Here is a 16,368-nt window from a genome sequence, read left to right as displayed (position 1 = left end):
GACCCAAGTGGAGCCACCAGTCCTTAGGACCCTGTTGTGGTAGGTTTAACAGGCAAAGCAATGTCAAACGTCAAACACCCACCTCTCCACCACATAGCTGAAATGGTTGCAGTTTGCCAACAAGGGCCTATTCTCCTGAAATAGGCCCACACAGGTCCATGCAGAAGGGAAAGGTGCTCAAGATCCATGGATGGTTTATTCCTGCACAGGAGCCGCTTCTGTCCTGAGCTCCCCCAGTTAACGGAGCTAGCAAGTTATCTTCCCCCCACCTCCCCCCGTCGCAGATTTTTTCCTTCCATAAGGCCAGGAGGACGACTCCTGGTGCTCGCCAGGGTCTATCTCAGGCCCAGGGATTCAGACGCTGAAGCTGGGTTGGGAGGGGGGGCGGGGAAAAATATAGGCAAGTACTTAGCTTTTGCCGAGAGCGCCTTTCTCCTCAGGTTCCGGAGGTGTGAATGGGCTGTGTGGCTGCTGCTTCTCCCTGAGGAAGCTGGGGCCAAAAGCTAGTGCCAGTCTGCCACTGCCACTGCTGCTGCCGCTCCGTGAATAGTGCCTGAGGGCTCTCTGCGATTCAGGTCTGTTAACTCCTCTCTGCTTCTGAACGGTCTCTTTATTCCTCTGCCCCTCAGTTCATTGTCTAAGCTTGCCTTTGATGCTCAGGGCTCCCAGCTTGTCACAAATATACTTGCTTCACTTGTTTTTTCGGGTCTTTGTTGTAAAGGGGGCTCAACTGAAGCCTGTCTATTCCGCCATCTTGGCTCCGCCTCCGCTTTTCAACACTTTGAAGTGGTCTTTTGCAGCAGATTTGCCCAATGCAAAACTTAACTGATTGTGTTACCATATGTGCTAAACACTTAGTAAAGTGCTGGCACAGGGTTATCTATGACTATTACTAATAACCATTAGCCAACTGGAGCCCTGGTGGTACAGTGGTTAAGGGCTTGGCTGCTAACCAAAAGGTCGGGAGTTGAAATCCACTACCTGCTCCTTGGAAACCTTATGGGGCAGTTCTACTTTGTTCTATAGGTTTGTTATGAGTCTCAATTGACGGCAACGGGTTACAGTTACGGGTTATTAACCAATCAGTTGCCATCAAGCTGACTCCAACTCATGGTGGCCCATATGCATCAGAGTAGAATCATGCTCAATAGGGTTTTGAATAGCTGAGTTTTGGAAGTAGATTGCCAGTCCTTTCTTCTGAGGCTCCTCTAGGTAGACTTGAACCTACAACCAATCGATTAACCACTAAGCGCATGACCATTTGCACCACACAGGGACTCCTATTATTAATAAGTATTTATCTGGGCCAAATATATTAATAAGGAAGGATCTTTGGCAAACACACAACCAGTGCAGAGCAGAGAATAAAAAGTTAGCTATAAGGGTGTTCATCTCATTGTTGTTTAATGGGTACACAGTTTATGTTTGAAATGATGAAAGGGTTTTGGAAATAGATAATAGGGATGATTGCACAACATTGTGATTGTACTTAATGCCCCTGACTTGCTCACTTAAAAATTGTTAAAATGGCAAATTTTATGTTACATATACTTTATCACAATAAAAACAAAATTTTTTAAATAATTGAAAATTTAGATATTCACCTTGGGGATTTTTAAATCAGGAGTTGGCAAATTATGGTCTGCAAGCTGGCTTTGTATCTTTATAAAGTTTTATTGGAACATAGCCATGTCCATTTGTTACCATATTATTATTAGCTGCTTTTACACCACAATGGCAGAGTTGAATAGTCTGAACAGAGACTGTATAGCCTGCAAAGCTGAAAATATTTACAATAGGGCCCTTTAAGAAAAGTTTTTCAACTGCTAATCTCCCTGGATAGTGTGGAGGTTCGAGTCTACCCAGAGGCACCTTGGAAGAAATATCTGGTGATCTACTTCTGAAAAATCCACGATTGAAAACCCTGTAGAGCACAGTTCTACTCTGACACACATGGGGGCGCTCTGAGTCTGAACTGACTCAATGGCAAATGGTTTAAATAAAATGATGGTAGAGCCAAACCATATTATAAAAGTAACTGTTAATAGATTATATAACACAGGCAATGTTTACGAATTACGAAAGTATATTTTTGCATGATTGGTCATTCTTTTAAAAACCAAACAAAGGAACTGAAATAAGCCCTGAGGTCACCTTTTAGCTAAATAACAGATTGGCTCACAAAATAAAGAATATCACCCATGAGTGCTGTGCTCATTTAAAAAATCACCTATATGAGACCAAATGGTCAACAATTACTTTAAAACAAAGATGAGATGGTAAGGGGACAGGGAAACTAGAATAATGGAAATGGAACAAGCAGAATGGAAATGATGAGAATGTCTGTGCATTGCAAAGAATATAATCAATGTCACTGAACAATTTGTGTTGAAACTGTTGAGCGGAGAACTAAACTGCTGTGTAAACCTTCACCAAATCACAATAAAATATCATTAAAAAAAAAAAAAGGAGTTTTTCTCCAGGTGGTAGGTGGGGGTATATGGGATTTTTCATTCTTAGAGTTTTACATGTTTTCGACATTTTTGACAGCATAATTGTACTATTTTTAATGGGAAAAAAAGCATAAAAAGAATAGGTTAAAAAGTTACTCTTACTTGTTGCTGGAGTCACACTCACAGAGGCCCAGGTGGCTATCCCAGGTGTGGTTTGAGGGGCAGAGGGACTTCTGGACAGTGTACTGAAGGTGGTTGTAGTCTTGGCCACAGTAGCACCTGGCCCTGTGGCAGCTGAATCAGTGATCTCAGCACTTGCAGTGTTCAGGATAGTTGTTGGACTTTCTCCTTCTCCATGACTGGTTTTAGGTGATGTTGGGGTCTCTGCTGGTATCAAGGTCACAGTGGCCCCTGTAACTGTCCTGGAAAGTTCTAGGGGTCCAACTGAGGTCACGGGTGCTGAGGTTTCTGTGCTCCAGGAAGCTACAGTGTTAGGCTCCCCAGCTGTTGCAGGGCCAGTGGCAGGTCCAGGTACACCAGGGGAAACAGTCAGCGCCAGAACACCTGTGCTGGCCTCTTGTGCAGGGCTGGTGGCCAATAAACCTGTGGTCTCTGATAGGCCAAGGGAAAGCGCTGAAGTTGGAATAGTTGTGCTGGCCTCTGTCCCAGGATGGGTGGAGAGTGAGGGTGTTTCTGTGGGAACTCCAGGTGAAGTCATTGGAGATAGATCATATCTGCTGGTCTCAGTCTTGTGTATGGTGACCAGAGAGGATGTTGTCTCTGCTACACCAAGGAAAAAAGTCTGGGTTGGAAGGCCTGTACTCATCGCTACTCTGGCTGTGATGGCTAGTGAGGTTGTAGTCTCTGATAAATGAGGGGAAACAGTGGAATTAGGAATAGCTGGACTTGTCTCTGCACTAGGGTGGGTGACCAAGAAAGCTGAGGTCTCTGGTTTACTAGGAGAAGCAGTCAGCACTGGCATAGTTGTACTGCTCTCTGCCCCAGAACTAGTGACCAGGGAGGTCACCATCCCTGGTACACCAGGAGAGGCAGCCGAAGTTGGAACAGCTGAACTGAACTCAGCCTGAGCATGGGTGACTGGTAAGACTGTGGTCTCTGGTTTACCAGGAGAAGCAGTCAGAGTTGGAACAGTTGTATGTGCCTCTGCTCCAGAACTAGTGGCCATCCCTGATCCACTAGGGGAGATAGTCAAAGCTGGAACAGATGAACTAGCTTCTGCCCTAGGATGGGTGACTGGTAAGGCAGAAGTTTCTGGTTCATGAAGGGCATCAGTCAGAGTTGGACTACTTGTACTCGTCTCTGCTCCAGAACTAGTGACCAGTGAGGTCACCACCCCTGGTACACCAGGGGAAATAGTTAGAGTTGGAACAGCAGAACTGAACTTAGCCCCAGGATGGGTGACTGGTAAGGCTGTGGTTTGTGATTCACTAGGAGAAGTAGTCAGAGTTGAAAAAGCTGTACTTGTCTTTACCCCAGAGCTAGTGACCAGTGACGTCACCATCTCTCTCACACCAGTGGAAACCATCGGAGTTGGAATGGCTGAGCTGGATTCAGTCTCAGGATGGGTCACTAACGAGGCTGTGGCTTGTGGTTGACCAGGGGTATTAGTCAGATTTTGAGTATGAGTACTGACACTGGTCTCTACTCCAGAACTAAAGGCCATTGAGGTCACCATTCCTGGCCTACTTGGTGAGACAGTCAGAACTGAAACAGATGAACTGGCGTCTACACTACGGTGGGTTGCTGGTAAGGCTGTAGTTTCTGGTTCATGCAGGGAATCAGCCATAGATGGAATAGTTGTACTTGTCCCTGCTGCAGCACTAGTGACCAGTGAGGTCACCATCTCTGTCACACCAGTGGAAACAATCAGATTTGGAGTGACTGAACTGGACTTATTCCCAGGATGGCTGGCCAATGAGGATGTGGTTTTGGGTTCACCAGGAGAAGCAATCAGAGTTGGAGGGGTTGTACTAGTCTCTGCTCCAGAACTAGTGGCCAGCAAGGTTATCATTCCTGATGTACCAGGAGAAATGGTTGGAGTTGGAACAGCTGAACTGGTTTCTGCCCCAGGATGGGTCGATAATGAGGCTGTGGTCTCTGGTTGACTTGAGGAATTAGTCAGAGTTTGAATAGCCATACTGGTCTCTGCTCCAGACCTAGTGACCAATGAGGTTTTCGTCCTCGGCCCACTAGGGGAAACAGTCAGAATTGGAAGAGATGAACTGGTATCTGTGCTAGGATGGGTAACTGGTAAGGCTGTAGTTTCCAGTTCATGGAGGGGATCAGTTGTAGTTGGAATAGTTGTGTTGGTCTCTACCCCAGAACTAGTGACCAGCGAGGTCATTATATCCAGGACACCAGGAGAGACAGTTAGAGTTGGAGCAGCTGAACTGGTTCCTGCCTGAGGACTGGTGGCCGTTGAGGATGTGGTGTCTGATTCGCTGTGGGAAACAATTGGGATTGTCCTAGGAACAGTTGGGGTGGTCTTTGCAGGATGGGTAGCCCATGAGGTTGTTGTCTTTGGCTCAAGAGGGGGATCAGTCAGAGTTCCAAGAGCTGGTCTGGTCTCTTGCTCAGAACTAGTGACCAGTGAGGTCACCATATCTGGTAAACCATGGGAAACAGTCAAAATTGGAACAGCTGAACTGACTTCTGCCCTAGGATGGGTGACTGGTAAGGCTGTAGTCTCTGGTTCATGAAAGGAATCAGTCATAGTCGGAAGAGCTGTACTGGTCTCTGCCCCAGAGCTAGTGACAAGTGAGGTCACCATATCCAGGACACCAGGTAAGACAGTCAGAGCTGAAACAGCAGAGCTGGCTTCTTCCCCAGGACTGGTGGCCATTGAGGGTGTGCTGTCTGCTTCACTGTGGGAAACATCTGGGGTTGTCCTGGGAACATTTGGACTGGCCTCTGTAGGATATGTGACCAACGAGGCTGTTGTATCTGGCTCACCAGGGGAATCAGTCATAGTTGGGATAGCCATGCTGGTCTCTGCCCCAGAACCAGTGACTAGTAAGGTCACTACCCCCTGCTCACTAGAGGTGACAGTTGGAGTTGAAACAGCTGAACTGTTCTGTGCCCCAGGATGAGTGGTCAAAGAAGCTGTCATCACTGATTGACCTGGGGAATCAGTCATAGCTGGAATAGTTGTCCTGGTCTGAGCCACAGAACTAGTGACCAGTGAGGTTACTTTATCCAGGACACCAGGTGAAACACTCAGAGTTGGAACTGCTGAACTGGTTTCTGCCCGAGGACTGGTGGCCATTGAGGGTGTGCTGTCTGATTCACTGTGGGAAATATTCGAGGTTGTCCTGGGAGTATTTGGGCTGCTCTCTGAAGAATATGTGACCAATGAGGCTGTTGGATCTGACTCACCAGGGGAATCAGGCAGTGTTGAGATAGCCATGCTGGTCTCTGTCCCAGAACTAGTGCCCAGTGAGGTCACCACCCCCTGCTCACTAGAAGAGACAGTTAGAGTTAAAACAGCTGAACTGGTCTGTGTCCCAGGATGAGTGGTCAGTGAGGCTGTAGTAGCTGATTGACCTGGGGAATCAGTCATAGCTGGAATAGCTGTACTTTTCTCAGGTTGAGAACTAGTGACCAGTGAGGTCACCATCCCCTGCTCACTAGAGGAGACAGTTGGAGTTAAAACAGCTGAACTGGTCTGTGCCCCAGGATGAGTGGTCAGTGAGGCTGTGGTAACTGACTGACCTGGTGAATCAATCATAGATGGAACAGTTGTACTGGTTTCTGCCCCAGAACTAGTGACCAGCGAGGTCACTATATCCAGGACACCAGGCAAGGCAGTCAGAGTTGGAACAGCTGACCTGGCTTCTGCCTGAGGACTGGTGACCACTGAGGGTGTGGTGTCTGATTCACTGTGGGAAACAGTTGGGGTTGTCCTGGGAACAGTTGGGCTAGTCTCCGCAGGGTGGGTGACCCATGAGGTTGTTGTCTCTGGTTCACGAAGGGAATCAGTCAGAGTTCCAAGAGGTGGTCTGGTCTCTTGCCCAGAACTAGTGACCAATGAGGTCACCATCCCTGGTAAACCAGGGGAGACAGTCAAAACTGAAACATCTGAACTGACTTCTGCCCTAGAATGGGTGACTGGTAAGGCTGTAGTCTCTGGCTCATGAAAGGAGTCAGTCATAGTCGGAAGAGTTGTACTGGTCTCTGCCCCAGAGCTAGTGACAAATGAGGTCACCATATCCAGGACACCAGGTAAGACAGTCAGAGCTGAAACAGCAGAGCTGGCTTCTTCCCCAGGACTGGTGGCCATTGAGGGTGTGCTGTCTGCTTCACTGTGGGAAACATCTGGGGTTGTCCTGGGAAAATTTGGGCTGGTTTCTGTAGGATACATAACCAATGAGGTTGTTGTATCTGGCTCACCAGGGGAATCAGTCATAGTTGGGATAGCCATGCTGGTCTCTGCCTCAGAACCAGCCATCAGTGAGGTCACCACCCCCTGCTCACTAGAGGAGACCTTTGAAGTTGAAACAGCTGAACTGGTCTGTGCTCCAGGATGAGTGGTCAATGAGGCTGTGGTCACTGATTGACCTGGGGAATCAGTTATAGCTGGAATAGTTGTACTGGTCTCAGCCCCAGAAATAGTGACGAGTGAGGTCACCATCCCCTGCTTACCAGTGGAAATAGCTGAACTGGCCTGGGACCCATGATGGGTGATTGGTACGGCTGTAGTCCCTGGTTTACTCAGGGAATCAATCGGAGTTGGAATAGTTGTATTGGTTTCTGCCCCAGTACTAGTGACCAGTGAGGTCACTACCCCTGGTACACCAAGGGAGGCACTAGGATTTGGAACAGCTGAACTGGCTTCTGCTCGAGGACTGGTGGCTGTTGAGTGTGTGGTGTCTGATTCACTGTGGGAAACATTCAGGGTTATCCTAGGAACAGTTGGGCTGGTCTCTGCAGGATGGGTGACCCATGAGGTTGTTATCTCTGGTTCACGAGGGGAATCAGTCAGAACTCCAAGAGCTGGGCTGGTCTCTGCTGCAGAACTAGGGACCAGCGTGGTTGTAGTCTCTGGCTCACTCTTGAAAACAGACAGAGCTGTCTTGGGAACAGCTGTGCTGGTTTTTGGCCCTGCTTGGGTGGCCAGCGAGGCTGTTATCTTTAGAACATCAGGAGAAACAGCTGACATTGTGATGATCAGTCCTGTTGTGCTAGAGCTGACTCTGTCACCTGATGTCCTGAGGGCAGTCAGTGTTCCTGAGGTGGGAGTGGAGGCTGTGGTGGTCAGAATTGCCATGCCTTCTGTGGCCTTCAAAGCTGGGATGGTGGTCTCTGCCCTCTCTGTCCCTCTTGTGGATAGTCCTGTGAATTGGGAAAAAGCACAAAATTTGGACAAGATGATCGGATAACTTACTGGACTGGATATAGCTTACTTTTTCTCCAAGTGAGGAAAGGGAGAGAAATGTCTCTCAGTTATTGCTAAATAGGATGTAACTGGGATGCTTCTGGAATGGGAAATGGGCTTGTGATTGGCATTCACCTACCTGTGCTGCCTAATTTTGGGTTAAAAGTCTTCCATGGACTGTTGACCAGAATAGTCTACTCCCTGTTCCCAAATATTTCCTGTATTATCCAGCCTCTGAGCTTTGTTCAAGTTGTTCTCTCTGCCTGACATGCCCATTCCCCGTAGATTCTTACATTCTGCCCTTCTTCAAACCCAAGCTTAAACCACCTTCACAAATTTGCATCAGAATTCATCTCCTCCCTCTCTTGATATTTTCTTATCACACTGTCTGAACTGCACTTTACCACCCCTCACAGTCTGCTCTGTAATGGCTGTTAATGTGTGAGGGCTTGGCATATAGTAGTTGCTCAACAAATATTTGTTGAATGAATGAATATGTAGGTCGATGGATGGATACATGTGGATGGATGGATCATAAGGGAGTCTCCTCTGACTTGATAGAGATCATGTATCATAGTGTTTGAGAGCTTGGGCTCTGGAATAAAATAGCCTGGTTCTTCCACTAAATAGATGTGTTGCTCTCTACATTACCAAACTTTGTGAACCTCCATTTCTGGCCTATAAAGTCGGGATAAGTACAGGGGTCATCTGAGGGGGTTGTTAAAAATGCACCAAGCATAGTGCTTCCTGGCTCATAATAATACATTATTACTACTACTAGTACAGCCAGAGTGCTCTTTAGAAGCAAGGACGGCGAGACTACATCTCACATATTTTGGACGTGTTATCAGAAGGGATCATCCCTGGAGGACACCATGCTTGGTAGAGTAGAGGGTCAGCAAAAAAGAGGTAGACCGTCAAAGAGATGGACTGACACAGTGGCTGCAACAGTGACCTCAAGCATAACAACAATTGTGAGAATGGTGCATGACCAGGCAGTATTTCGTTCTGTAGTGCATAGGGTCGCTATGAGTCAGAACCGACTAGAAGGCACCTAATAACAACAACTACTACTACTATTACTATTGTTATGACTACCACTACTCTCTACCACTACTACTGTAACTACTTTAGTTACTATAACCGTTACTACTCCCTACCATTACAGCTGTTATTACTGCTGTTACTACCACTCCCTATTATTACTACTATTACCATTACTACTACTATTATTACCTACCATTACTAGTGTTATTACTATGGTTACTACTGCTATTATTACCTACTACTACTGATGTTATAAGTCAGAATTGACTCGAGGGCACCCAGCAACAGCTGCTACTACTACTGTTACTACTACTATTGTCCACTATTAGTACTGTTAGTACATCTACTTCTACTGCAAGACAAATGTTTGCTGAATTGAATTCACCAGGAATTACACTAGTCTATATAGTACCAGAGCTGACCAGAGCTGACCAAAGGGACGGAAATACAGCCTCTGAAAAAGAGTAAAGTGTCATTGGCTGAGACAGCAACTATTGACCGGGGCTTTAGAAAATGGCTCCCAGCAAATGTAGAACAAAATTCTAATTCAAGAAGAAAGACCAGACTTGTTGGCCTGACAGAGACTGGAGAAACCCTGAGAGTGTGGCCCCCAGACACCCTTTCAGCTCAGTAATGAGGCTACTCCTGAGGTTCACCCTTCAGCCAAAGATTGAACAGGCCCATGAAACAAAAGAAGAGTAAAGGGGTGCACCAGCCCTGGGACGGGGACTGGAAGGTAGGAGGGAACAGGAAAGCTGGTAATAGGGAACCCAGGGTTGAGAAGGGAGAGTGTTGACACGTCGTGGGGTTGTTAACAAAGGTCATACAGTAATGTGTGTACTATTTGATGAGAAACTAATTTGTTTTGTAAACCTTCATCTGAAGTTCAAATAAATAAATAAAAGAAAATGGCTTCCAGGAAGGAGAAAAAACACCTGGAGACTCCTCTAGAATGACCACAAAGTCTACTGGAGCTTAGTGCAGGGAGGGGGAAAAACAAAGAGGAATTTGACTCCCATGAGGGGTCAGGTCTGCCAAAGGTAAACATCAGTGTTCCTGGTGTAGCTGAGAATACCTTGAAGACCTTACTTCTGAGAGTGGGCATTCAGTGTTTTATATTTATTTGATGAGGAGGAGGAGGTGCAATGGCAAAGAATCTTACATGCTTTGAAAGGTCCCTGGGTGGCGCAACCAGTTTGCACTCAATTATTAACCTAATGGTTGGTGGTTCAAACCCACCCAGTGGTGCCGTGAAAGAAAGGTCTAGTGATCTACTTCTGTAAAAATTACAGACAAGAGAACCCTATGGAGCAGTTCTACTCTTTAACACCTGGGGTTGCCATGAGTTAGAATCGACTTGGTGGCAACTTTTTTTTTTCACATGTTTATCTGTCTATCCTCATAAGAACACTAAGTCATAAGTCCTTTTATTCTTGTCAACTAACGGAATAGAAAAACAGAACTCAGAGACATAATTTGCCAAGGTCACACAGCTACTGGGTGATGATGTAGAAATCTGAAGCTAGTTGTCTAAGCCCTAAACTTACGTTCTTAACTCCTGCATTATATTAACTCCCTAACTGAATTCCAGGACCCTTGAGGGCTGAGGGCTAGGATGGAAAGAGAAGACAGTGAGGAGCACTCAAAGTTCAGTGGTTCTCAATCAGGGGAAATGTTGCCCCAGGGGACACTTGGCATTGTCTGGAGACATTTTTGGTTGTCGTAACTGTGTGTAGAGAGGTGCTCCTGGCACTGAGTGGGTAGAGGCCAGGGATACTGCTAAACATCCTGCAATGCACAGGACAAAGAATTATCTGGTTCCAAATGTCAGCAGTGGCAAGGGGAGAAAGTGGCTATCAGCCAAGCATGTTAACTGTTTGCACAACCCAAGAACTCTCTTCTTTACAATATGATTTTTTTTTTAATTCAGTGTCTTTAATATACTCATGTGTGTTATGAATTTCTAAGGAGCAAAATGTTTATCAAACTTTTTTGACCACAGACTTGTTTGTCTCTTCGTTAAAGCACATTCAAGCATTATCAAGCCTTAGAAGGTTTTCTGAATGCTGTTTTATGACCACCTCACCAGCCTCATCTCCCACCATCACCCTCTTATATTTTATGCTGCTGCTGTTGTTTTGTTGTTAGGTGCCATCAAGTCGGTTCTGACCATAGTGACCCTGTGCACAACAAAACGAAATACTGCCCGGTCCTGCGCCATCCTTACAATTATTGTTATGCTTGAGCTCATTGTTGCAGCCACTGCGTCAGTCCACCTCACTGAGGGTCTTCATCTTTTCCGCTGACCCTGTACTGTGCTAAGCATGATGTCCTTCTCCGGGGACTGATCCCTCCTGACAACATGTCCAAAGTATGTAAGATGCAGTCTCACCATGCTTGCTTCTAAGGAGCATTTTGGTTGTACTTCTTCTAAGACAAATTTGTTCGTTCTTTTGGCAGTCCGTGGTATATTCGATATTCTTCGCCAACACCACAATTCAAAGGTGTCAATTCTTTGGTCTTCCTTATTCATTGTCCAGCTTTCATGTGCATATGATGCGATTGAAAATACCGTGGCTTGGGTCAGGTGCACCATAGCCTTCAAGGTGACATCTTTGCTCTTCAACACTTTAAAGAGGTCCTTTGCAGCAGATTTACCCAATGCAATGCGTCTTTTGATTTCTTGACTGCTGCTTCCATGGGTGTTGATTGTGGATCCAAGTAAAATGAAATCCTTGACACCTTCAATCTTTTCTCCATTTATCATGATGTTGCTTACTGGTCCAGTTGTGAGGATTTTGGTTTTCTTTATGTTGAGGTGCAATCCATACTGAAGGCTGTGGTCTTTGATCTTCATTGGTAAGTGCTTCAAGTCCTCTTCACTTTCAGCAAGGAGGGTTGTGTCATCTGCATAACACAGGTTTTCTTCCTCCAATCTTGATGCCCCATTCTTCTTCATATAGTCCAGCTTCCCGTATTATTTGTTCAGCATACAGATTGAATAGGTATGGTGAAAGAATACTACCCTGACGCACACCTTTCCTGACTTTAAACCAACCAGTATCCCCTCGTTCTGTCCTAATGACTTCCTCTTGATCTATGTAAAGGTTCCTCATGAACACCATTAAGTGTTCTGGAATTCCCATTCTTCGCAATGTTATCCATAGTTTGTAGACTGCCATGTCCTTCTTCCTAGTCTGTCTTAGTCTGTAAGCTCAGCTGAAACTTGTCCTCCATGGGTGACCCTGCTGGTATCTGAATACCGGTGGCATAGCTTCCAGCATCACAGCAATGTGCAAGCCCCCACCTTACGACAAACTGACAGACACATAGGGATTTAAAAATTTTATGCCGTAGCAAAGGTAAATGATTTGTACTACAGCAGACATTCCCTTCGGAAGAAAAGCCTGGTGATCTCCTTCCAACAATTAGCCATTGAAAACTCTATGGAGCATAGATTTACTCTGACACATGTGGGTCCGAATCAACTCCATGGCAACTGAACTGGAAAACACATTCCCTGGTATTTTTTCCCTCTGTGTCCTTGCACGCTGCTCTCCCTTCTGCCCAGAACATCCTCATTAGCTCCCTCTGTCTTCCTGGTAAACCCCTACTTGTCCTGTAAAATCCTATTCAAACATTATCTCCTCCAGGAATCCTTCCCTCTGTGGTTCAAATATGCCTCAATTACATATTTTTAAAGTTGCGTCATAATTATATTGTTCCTTAGCTGTCTCCTCTGCTGGGACTGAGCACTCCATGGGTACAATGCCAAAATGTTTTCATCTTTGTGGTCTCAGTTCATTGCATAGTCTCTACATATAGTAGGCAATTGATAAGAGTTTTCAGAATTAGATTAAACTGGGTTGTATTTGTGAAGTCGACATATCTACCTTAAAGCTAAGCTCACTTAACATATCTTGAGGGAAGGCAAAATGGTAAAATCCACCTGGTAACCATTAAACAAAGATTCAGCTTAGAAAGTGAAGCCAAGGACGGCCCACACAATTCTCTCTACAAAGACAACAAATATTTCATCTCTCTGGAACAGGATACAAGGCCGCAAATTGAACTACTTGGAAGTAAGCAAAATTGTACATACCTCTGGGATTAGCAGGTGATGTAGATGCTTGAGAGAAACTAGTTGGTCTTGTGCTGCCTACATGTGCTGCTTCATTGGGTATCTTTATGATGGGCTCCACTATGCCATCAGTCCCTGAAGGTGAAGGTGAGGAAGAAACATGGGGTAACTCATCTCATCCAGAAGAACAGCGCTGTCTAAATGGATTCACTTAATTGACTACTCAACACAATTGTATTCAGGGCTTTCTATATGAATTTGAGTCAGAATACATGCCATGGGTATCTACACTCATCACAGATCCATCCATCCACACATATTCTTCCATCCATCCTTAGATCTACCAAGCTATTCTTCCATCCTTCCTTCTAGCCTTCAGTAATTCTTCCCTCTTTTCTTTTTCTTCCCCCTCTTTCCTTCAATCTTTCTTCCTATATTCGTTCCATCCTTTTTTCCTTCAACCTCTACTACTTTTGATCCTCCCTTCCATTCGTCCTTCCTTCTTTTCATCCTTCCTTCCTTTCTTCTCTCTCTGTCTCTCCTTTCTTCCTGCCACCCATCCAGCCACACTTCCATCTTTTTACTATCCTACTCACTACTTACTTACTGAGCACCAATGACTGAACTACTAAGCCATGTTTTAGAACATGGGTCAATAGCCATCAATGTGTTTGACTTTACTGTGAGTTGTTAAAATTGTGAGAGGGAATCAAAGTCATCCTCCTGTAGACATTGTCTGGGGAAGTAGGTGCTGGAATAGTTAGAGGTCGTCTATGGTCTTGAGTCCAGAACAAAAGTGGGGGCCAAATTCAACCCTTTCAAAGAAATGGAATCCCCAGGAGGTTCCATCCCTCATCTACTGATCTGGAAATGGTGTTTCTCTTCCTAAGTCTTGGGTCCCTCCCATATTGTCAAGTACTTTGTTGCCTCAATTTTATTTTGATGACCTTTTTTTTCACCTGTCCCTTGATTTTGACTCTTTAATATCAATATATAAAGAGAGAAACACTTCCTTTAATTTATGTAATATTTTAGCTTTTGTCCTCGTCCCCTCCAATCTACTGATATTCTCTTCACTAGAGGACCTAAGGACTCCCATGTTACCAAAGAACTTCTCACCTCATATAAACTTGGCTACTCTTTAGCATTTGATAGAACTGACCACTCCCCCTTCTTAAAACGGCCTCTGTCATGTCATACTCTCTTGCTTTTCCTTTTATCTCTCTGACCATTTCTGCTTAGCCTAGTCATTAAAAGCATGGATTCCCAATGTCAGATAATTTGAGTTCTTATCCTAGTTCTGTCACTTAGCTGTGTAATCTTGAGAAAATGACTTAACCTCTCTGTGCTTCAGTTTCCTCTTCTGTAAAATGGGCTTATAATAGTGCCTACTTCAAATAGTACTGCAATGAGGATTGAATAACTTAGTAGAATAGTGCTTGGCACAAAAGAAGTGCTGTATAAACACTTAATGTTATTATTGTCATTGTCATTATTGGTGGTAATGTTAGGGCACTTATTACAGTACTATAATTTTCAGTTATTCACTTATTTATCCTTATTTCCCTAAAGCTTAAACCAAGTGCTTGAAAATGAGACTAGATCAACAAATGTTTACTGACAAGAATTTTTGGTACAGGTATAAAACCCTAATTAACTCTTTTTTACCTCTCAGGGAAGGAGCCATTTCCTATGAGCCCCTAAGAATGGGAATATAGGAACCGTGGGTCCTTACTTGTCAATGGTGTTGAGCGTGAAGGAATTTGAGAACCACTTGTCAGTGTTCCCAAGTCAACACTTTCTGTTATTCTGGTATCTTCAATGGGTGATAAAGATGTCCTGATTGGCTGGGTCCACATCTCCAAAGTACTGGCCATCATCAAGAGTCCTTTAGCTGTGCTGCTCTCTGCCCCAAGGCTGGTGTCCATTGCATGTGGGGCAGCTGATGAGGAAGTCATCCCATGGACAGTAGGGCTGGTTGAAGAGTCAGTGGTAGTAAAGGTGGAAGAGGGGAATGGTGTCGAAGCCAATGAAGGCAGGTTTTCTGCAATGGTGGAGATAGTATCAACCCCAGGGCTTGACTCTGTCATAGGGAATGGATTGGCTGAAAGGGCAGCTGAGCTGGTGCCTAGAACTCCAGTCGTACCAAAGGAAGCCATGGCCTCTGGCAGAGAAGGGCTCAAAATGTCAGCTGGGATGGTCTCAGCTGAAGGAGGCATATCTGTGCTCAGATGATGAGTGCTTCCTGATACAGGTGCAGTAAGGTTAGATTCTAGGAGGGAAGTTTCCCCAGGAGATCCTGTAACAGAGGGAGAAGCATAAAGGTGAGTGATTGCTTCCACAGGAGTTTCAGATGACTGTGAAGATGGAGACTGATCTGGGATTGGTATTGTCACAGAAGAGGTGGTATCTGTCTTGGGATTCTTCAAGAGACGAGTGGACACAGGAGATGCAGGTGTGTATGTTGGTACGGCTGAGCCACTGTCCAGAGACCTACTAGTGTCCCTTAATCCAGGAGTCAGATGAGAAAGTGGTGTTGTCTCAAAACTTGTCGTCTCCAAAGAGGCAGGCATTGACATGGGAATAGTGGTGTCCTCCATTGAAAAGGCAGTAACCTTTGCATATGTGGTTCTGGATAGCTCTGAATGGATTGGGACTGAGGAAACCAATTCATGTCTGGAACTAGCAGTCATCACAGTGGTCGTTGTATTTGTGGAAAGGTGAATTGCCTCTGTATTAGTGGTGGTTTCTGAAGTGGATTTTATCTCAACTGAAGCGTTGCTCAAACTTGAAGGTGAACTAGTGCCAGGTTTCAAGTTTGTACTCAAAATTGTTGAGATTGTCACTGGGTCAGAGGTGAGAGTTGAGGTCACAGGAAGGGGAGAGGAGGGACTGGGTTCTGGTAATGTGGATGAAACAGAGGAGGATGAGGTTGTGGCAGGGATATGCACTAGGGAATAGAAAAAGCTGGTTTCTTCCACAGAGGGAGGGCTCGACACATCCTTAGGACTTCTGCTCATAAGGGTGGTCATCTCTGAGTGTGGAAAATCCTGAGTCAAAACTGAGGGGGTCCCTGCCCATGAGGTTGTGATTAATGTGTCCAAGGTAAGTGTACCTGTGTGAGTGGTGAGAGTCATTCCTGCAGAATCTTTCATGAGAGGTGAAGTTGAAGGGTTGAGACTATCTTTTGTCGATATATCAGTAGAACTTTTGGACTGTTCAGGGCCTGGGTTGAATAGTCTGTCAGAGGATGTGAGTTCCATCCTGGAGACCTCATTAGTAGCAGCACCAATTGACACTTGAGCAGGGAGAGGGCTTATATCTGTGGCTGAGACAGTCATCTGGGACGTGCTGTACTCAGTCAGTCCAGGGGTCAGGGAGGAAGTTGACCC

At 45.4% G+C, this 16,368-nt stretch overlaps 2 protein-coding genes across 2 annotated transcripts; both read right to left on the bottom strand.

The window, feature by feature from the left end:
• Positions 1-2,302: 2,302 nt before the first annotated feature.
• LOC135230632 (mucin-16-like) lies at positions 2,303-3,509 on the bottom strand. The gene has a single exon (XM_064280565.1). The coding sequence runs from the start codon at positions 3,481-3,483 to the stop codon at positions 2,410-2,412; it is 1,074 nt and encodes a 357-aa protein (XP_064136635.1). The 5' UTR covers positions 3,484-3,509; the 3' UTR covers positions 2,303-2,409.
• A 953-nt stretch (positions 3,510-4,462) lies between these two features.
• Positions 4,463-16,113, bottom strand: LOC111748996 (mucin-16-like). Its single transcript, XM_064279868.1, has 4 exons — positions 14,712-16,113; positions 12,998-13,111; positions 4,631-7,805; positions 4,463-4,535 (listed from the first exon to the last, which is right to left on the bottom strand). Exons 1-4 carry the CDS (start codon positions 16,111-16,113, stop codon positions 4,463-4,465), a joined length of 4,764 nt encoding a protein of 1,587 aa, XP_064135938.1.
• Between the last annotated feature and the right edge of the window lie 255 nt (positions 16,114-16,368).

Source organism: Loxodonta africana, chromosome 3 (assembly GCF_030014295.1).
Source record: "Loxodonta africana isolate mLoxAfr1 chromosome 3, mLoxAfr1.hap2, whole genome shotgun sequence".
NCBI lineage: Eukaryota > Metazoa > Chordata > Mammalia > Proboscidea > Elephantidae > Loxodonta > Loxodonta africana.
Note: the sequence above shows the minus strand (reverse complement) of the source record. Positions and strands in the feature narration are given on the sequence as shown.

Excerpts from the sequence above, each read along its gene's own strand:
- LOC111748996 (XM_064279868.1), bottom strand. The coding sequence starts at position 16,113 with ATGACTCTCACCACTCACACAGGTACACTTACCTTGGACACATTAATC. Across the intron at positions 13,112-14,711 it reads ACGCTCAACACCATTGACAA|GGACTGATGGCATAGTGGAG; the intron begins GTAAGGACCCAC and ends CTTCACCTTCAG. Across the intron at positions 7,806-12,997 it reads ATCACCTGCTAATCCCAGAG|GACTATCCACAAGAGGGACA; the intron begins GTATGTACAATT and ends CCCAATTCACAG.
- LOC135230632 (XM_064280565.1), bottom strand. The coding sequence starts at position 3,483 with ATGGTGACCTCCCTGGTCACTAGTTCTGGGGCAGAGAGCAGTACAACT.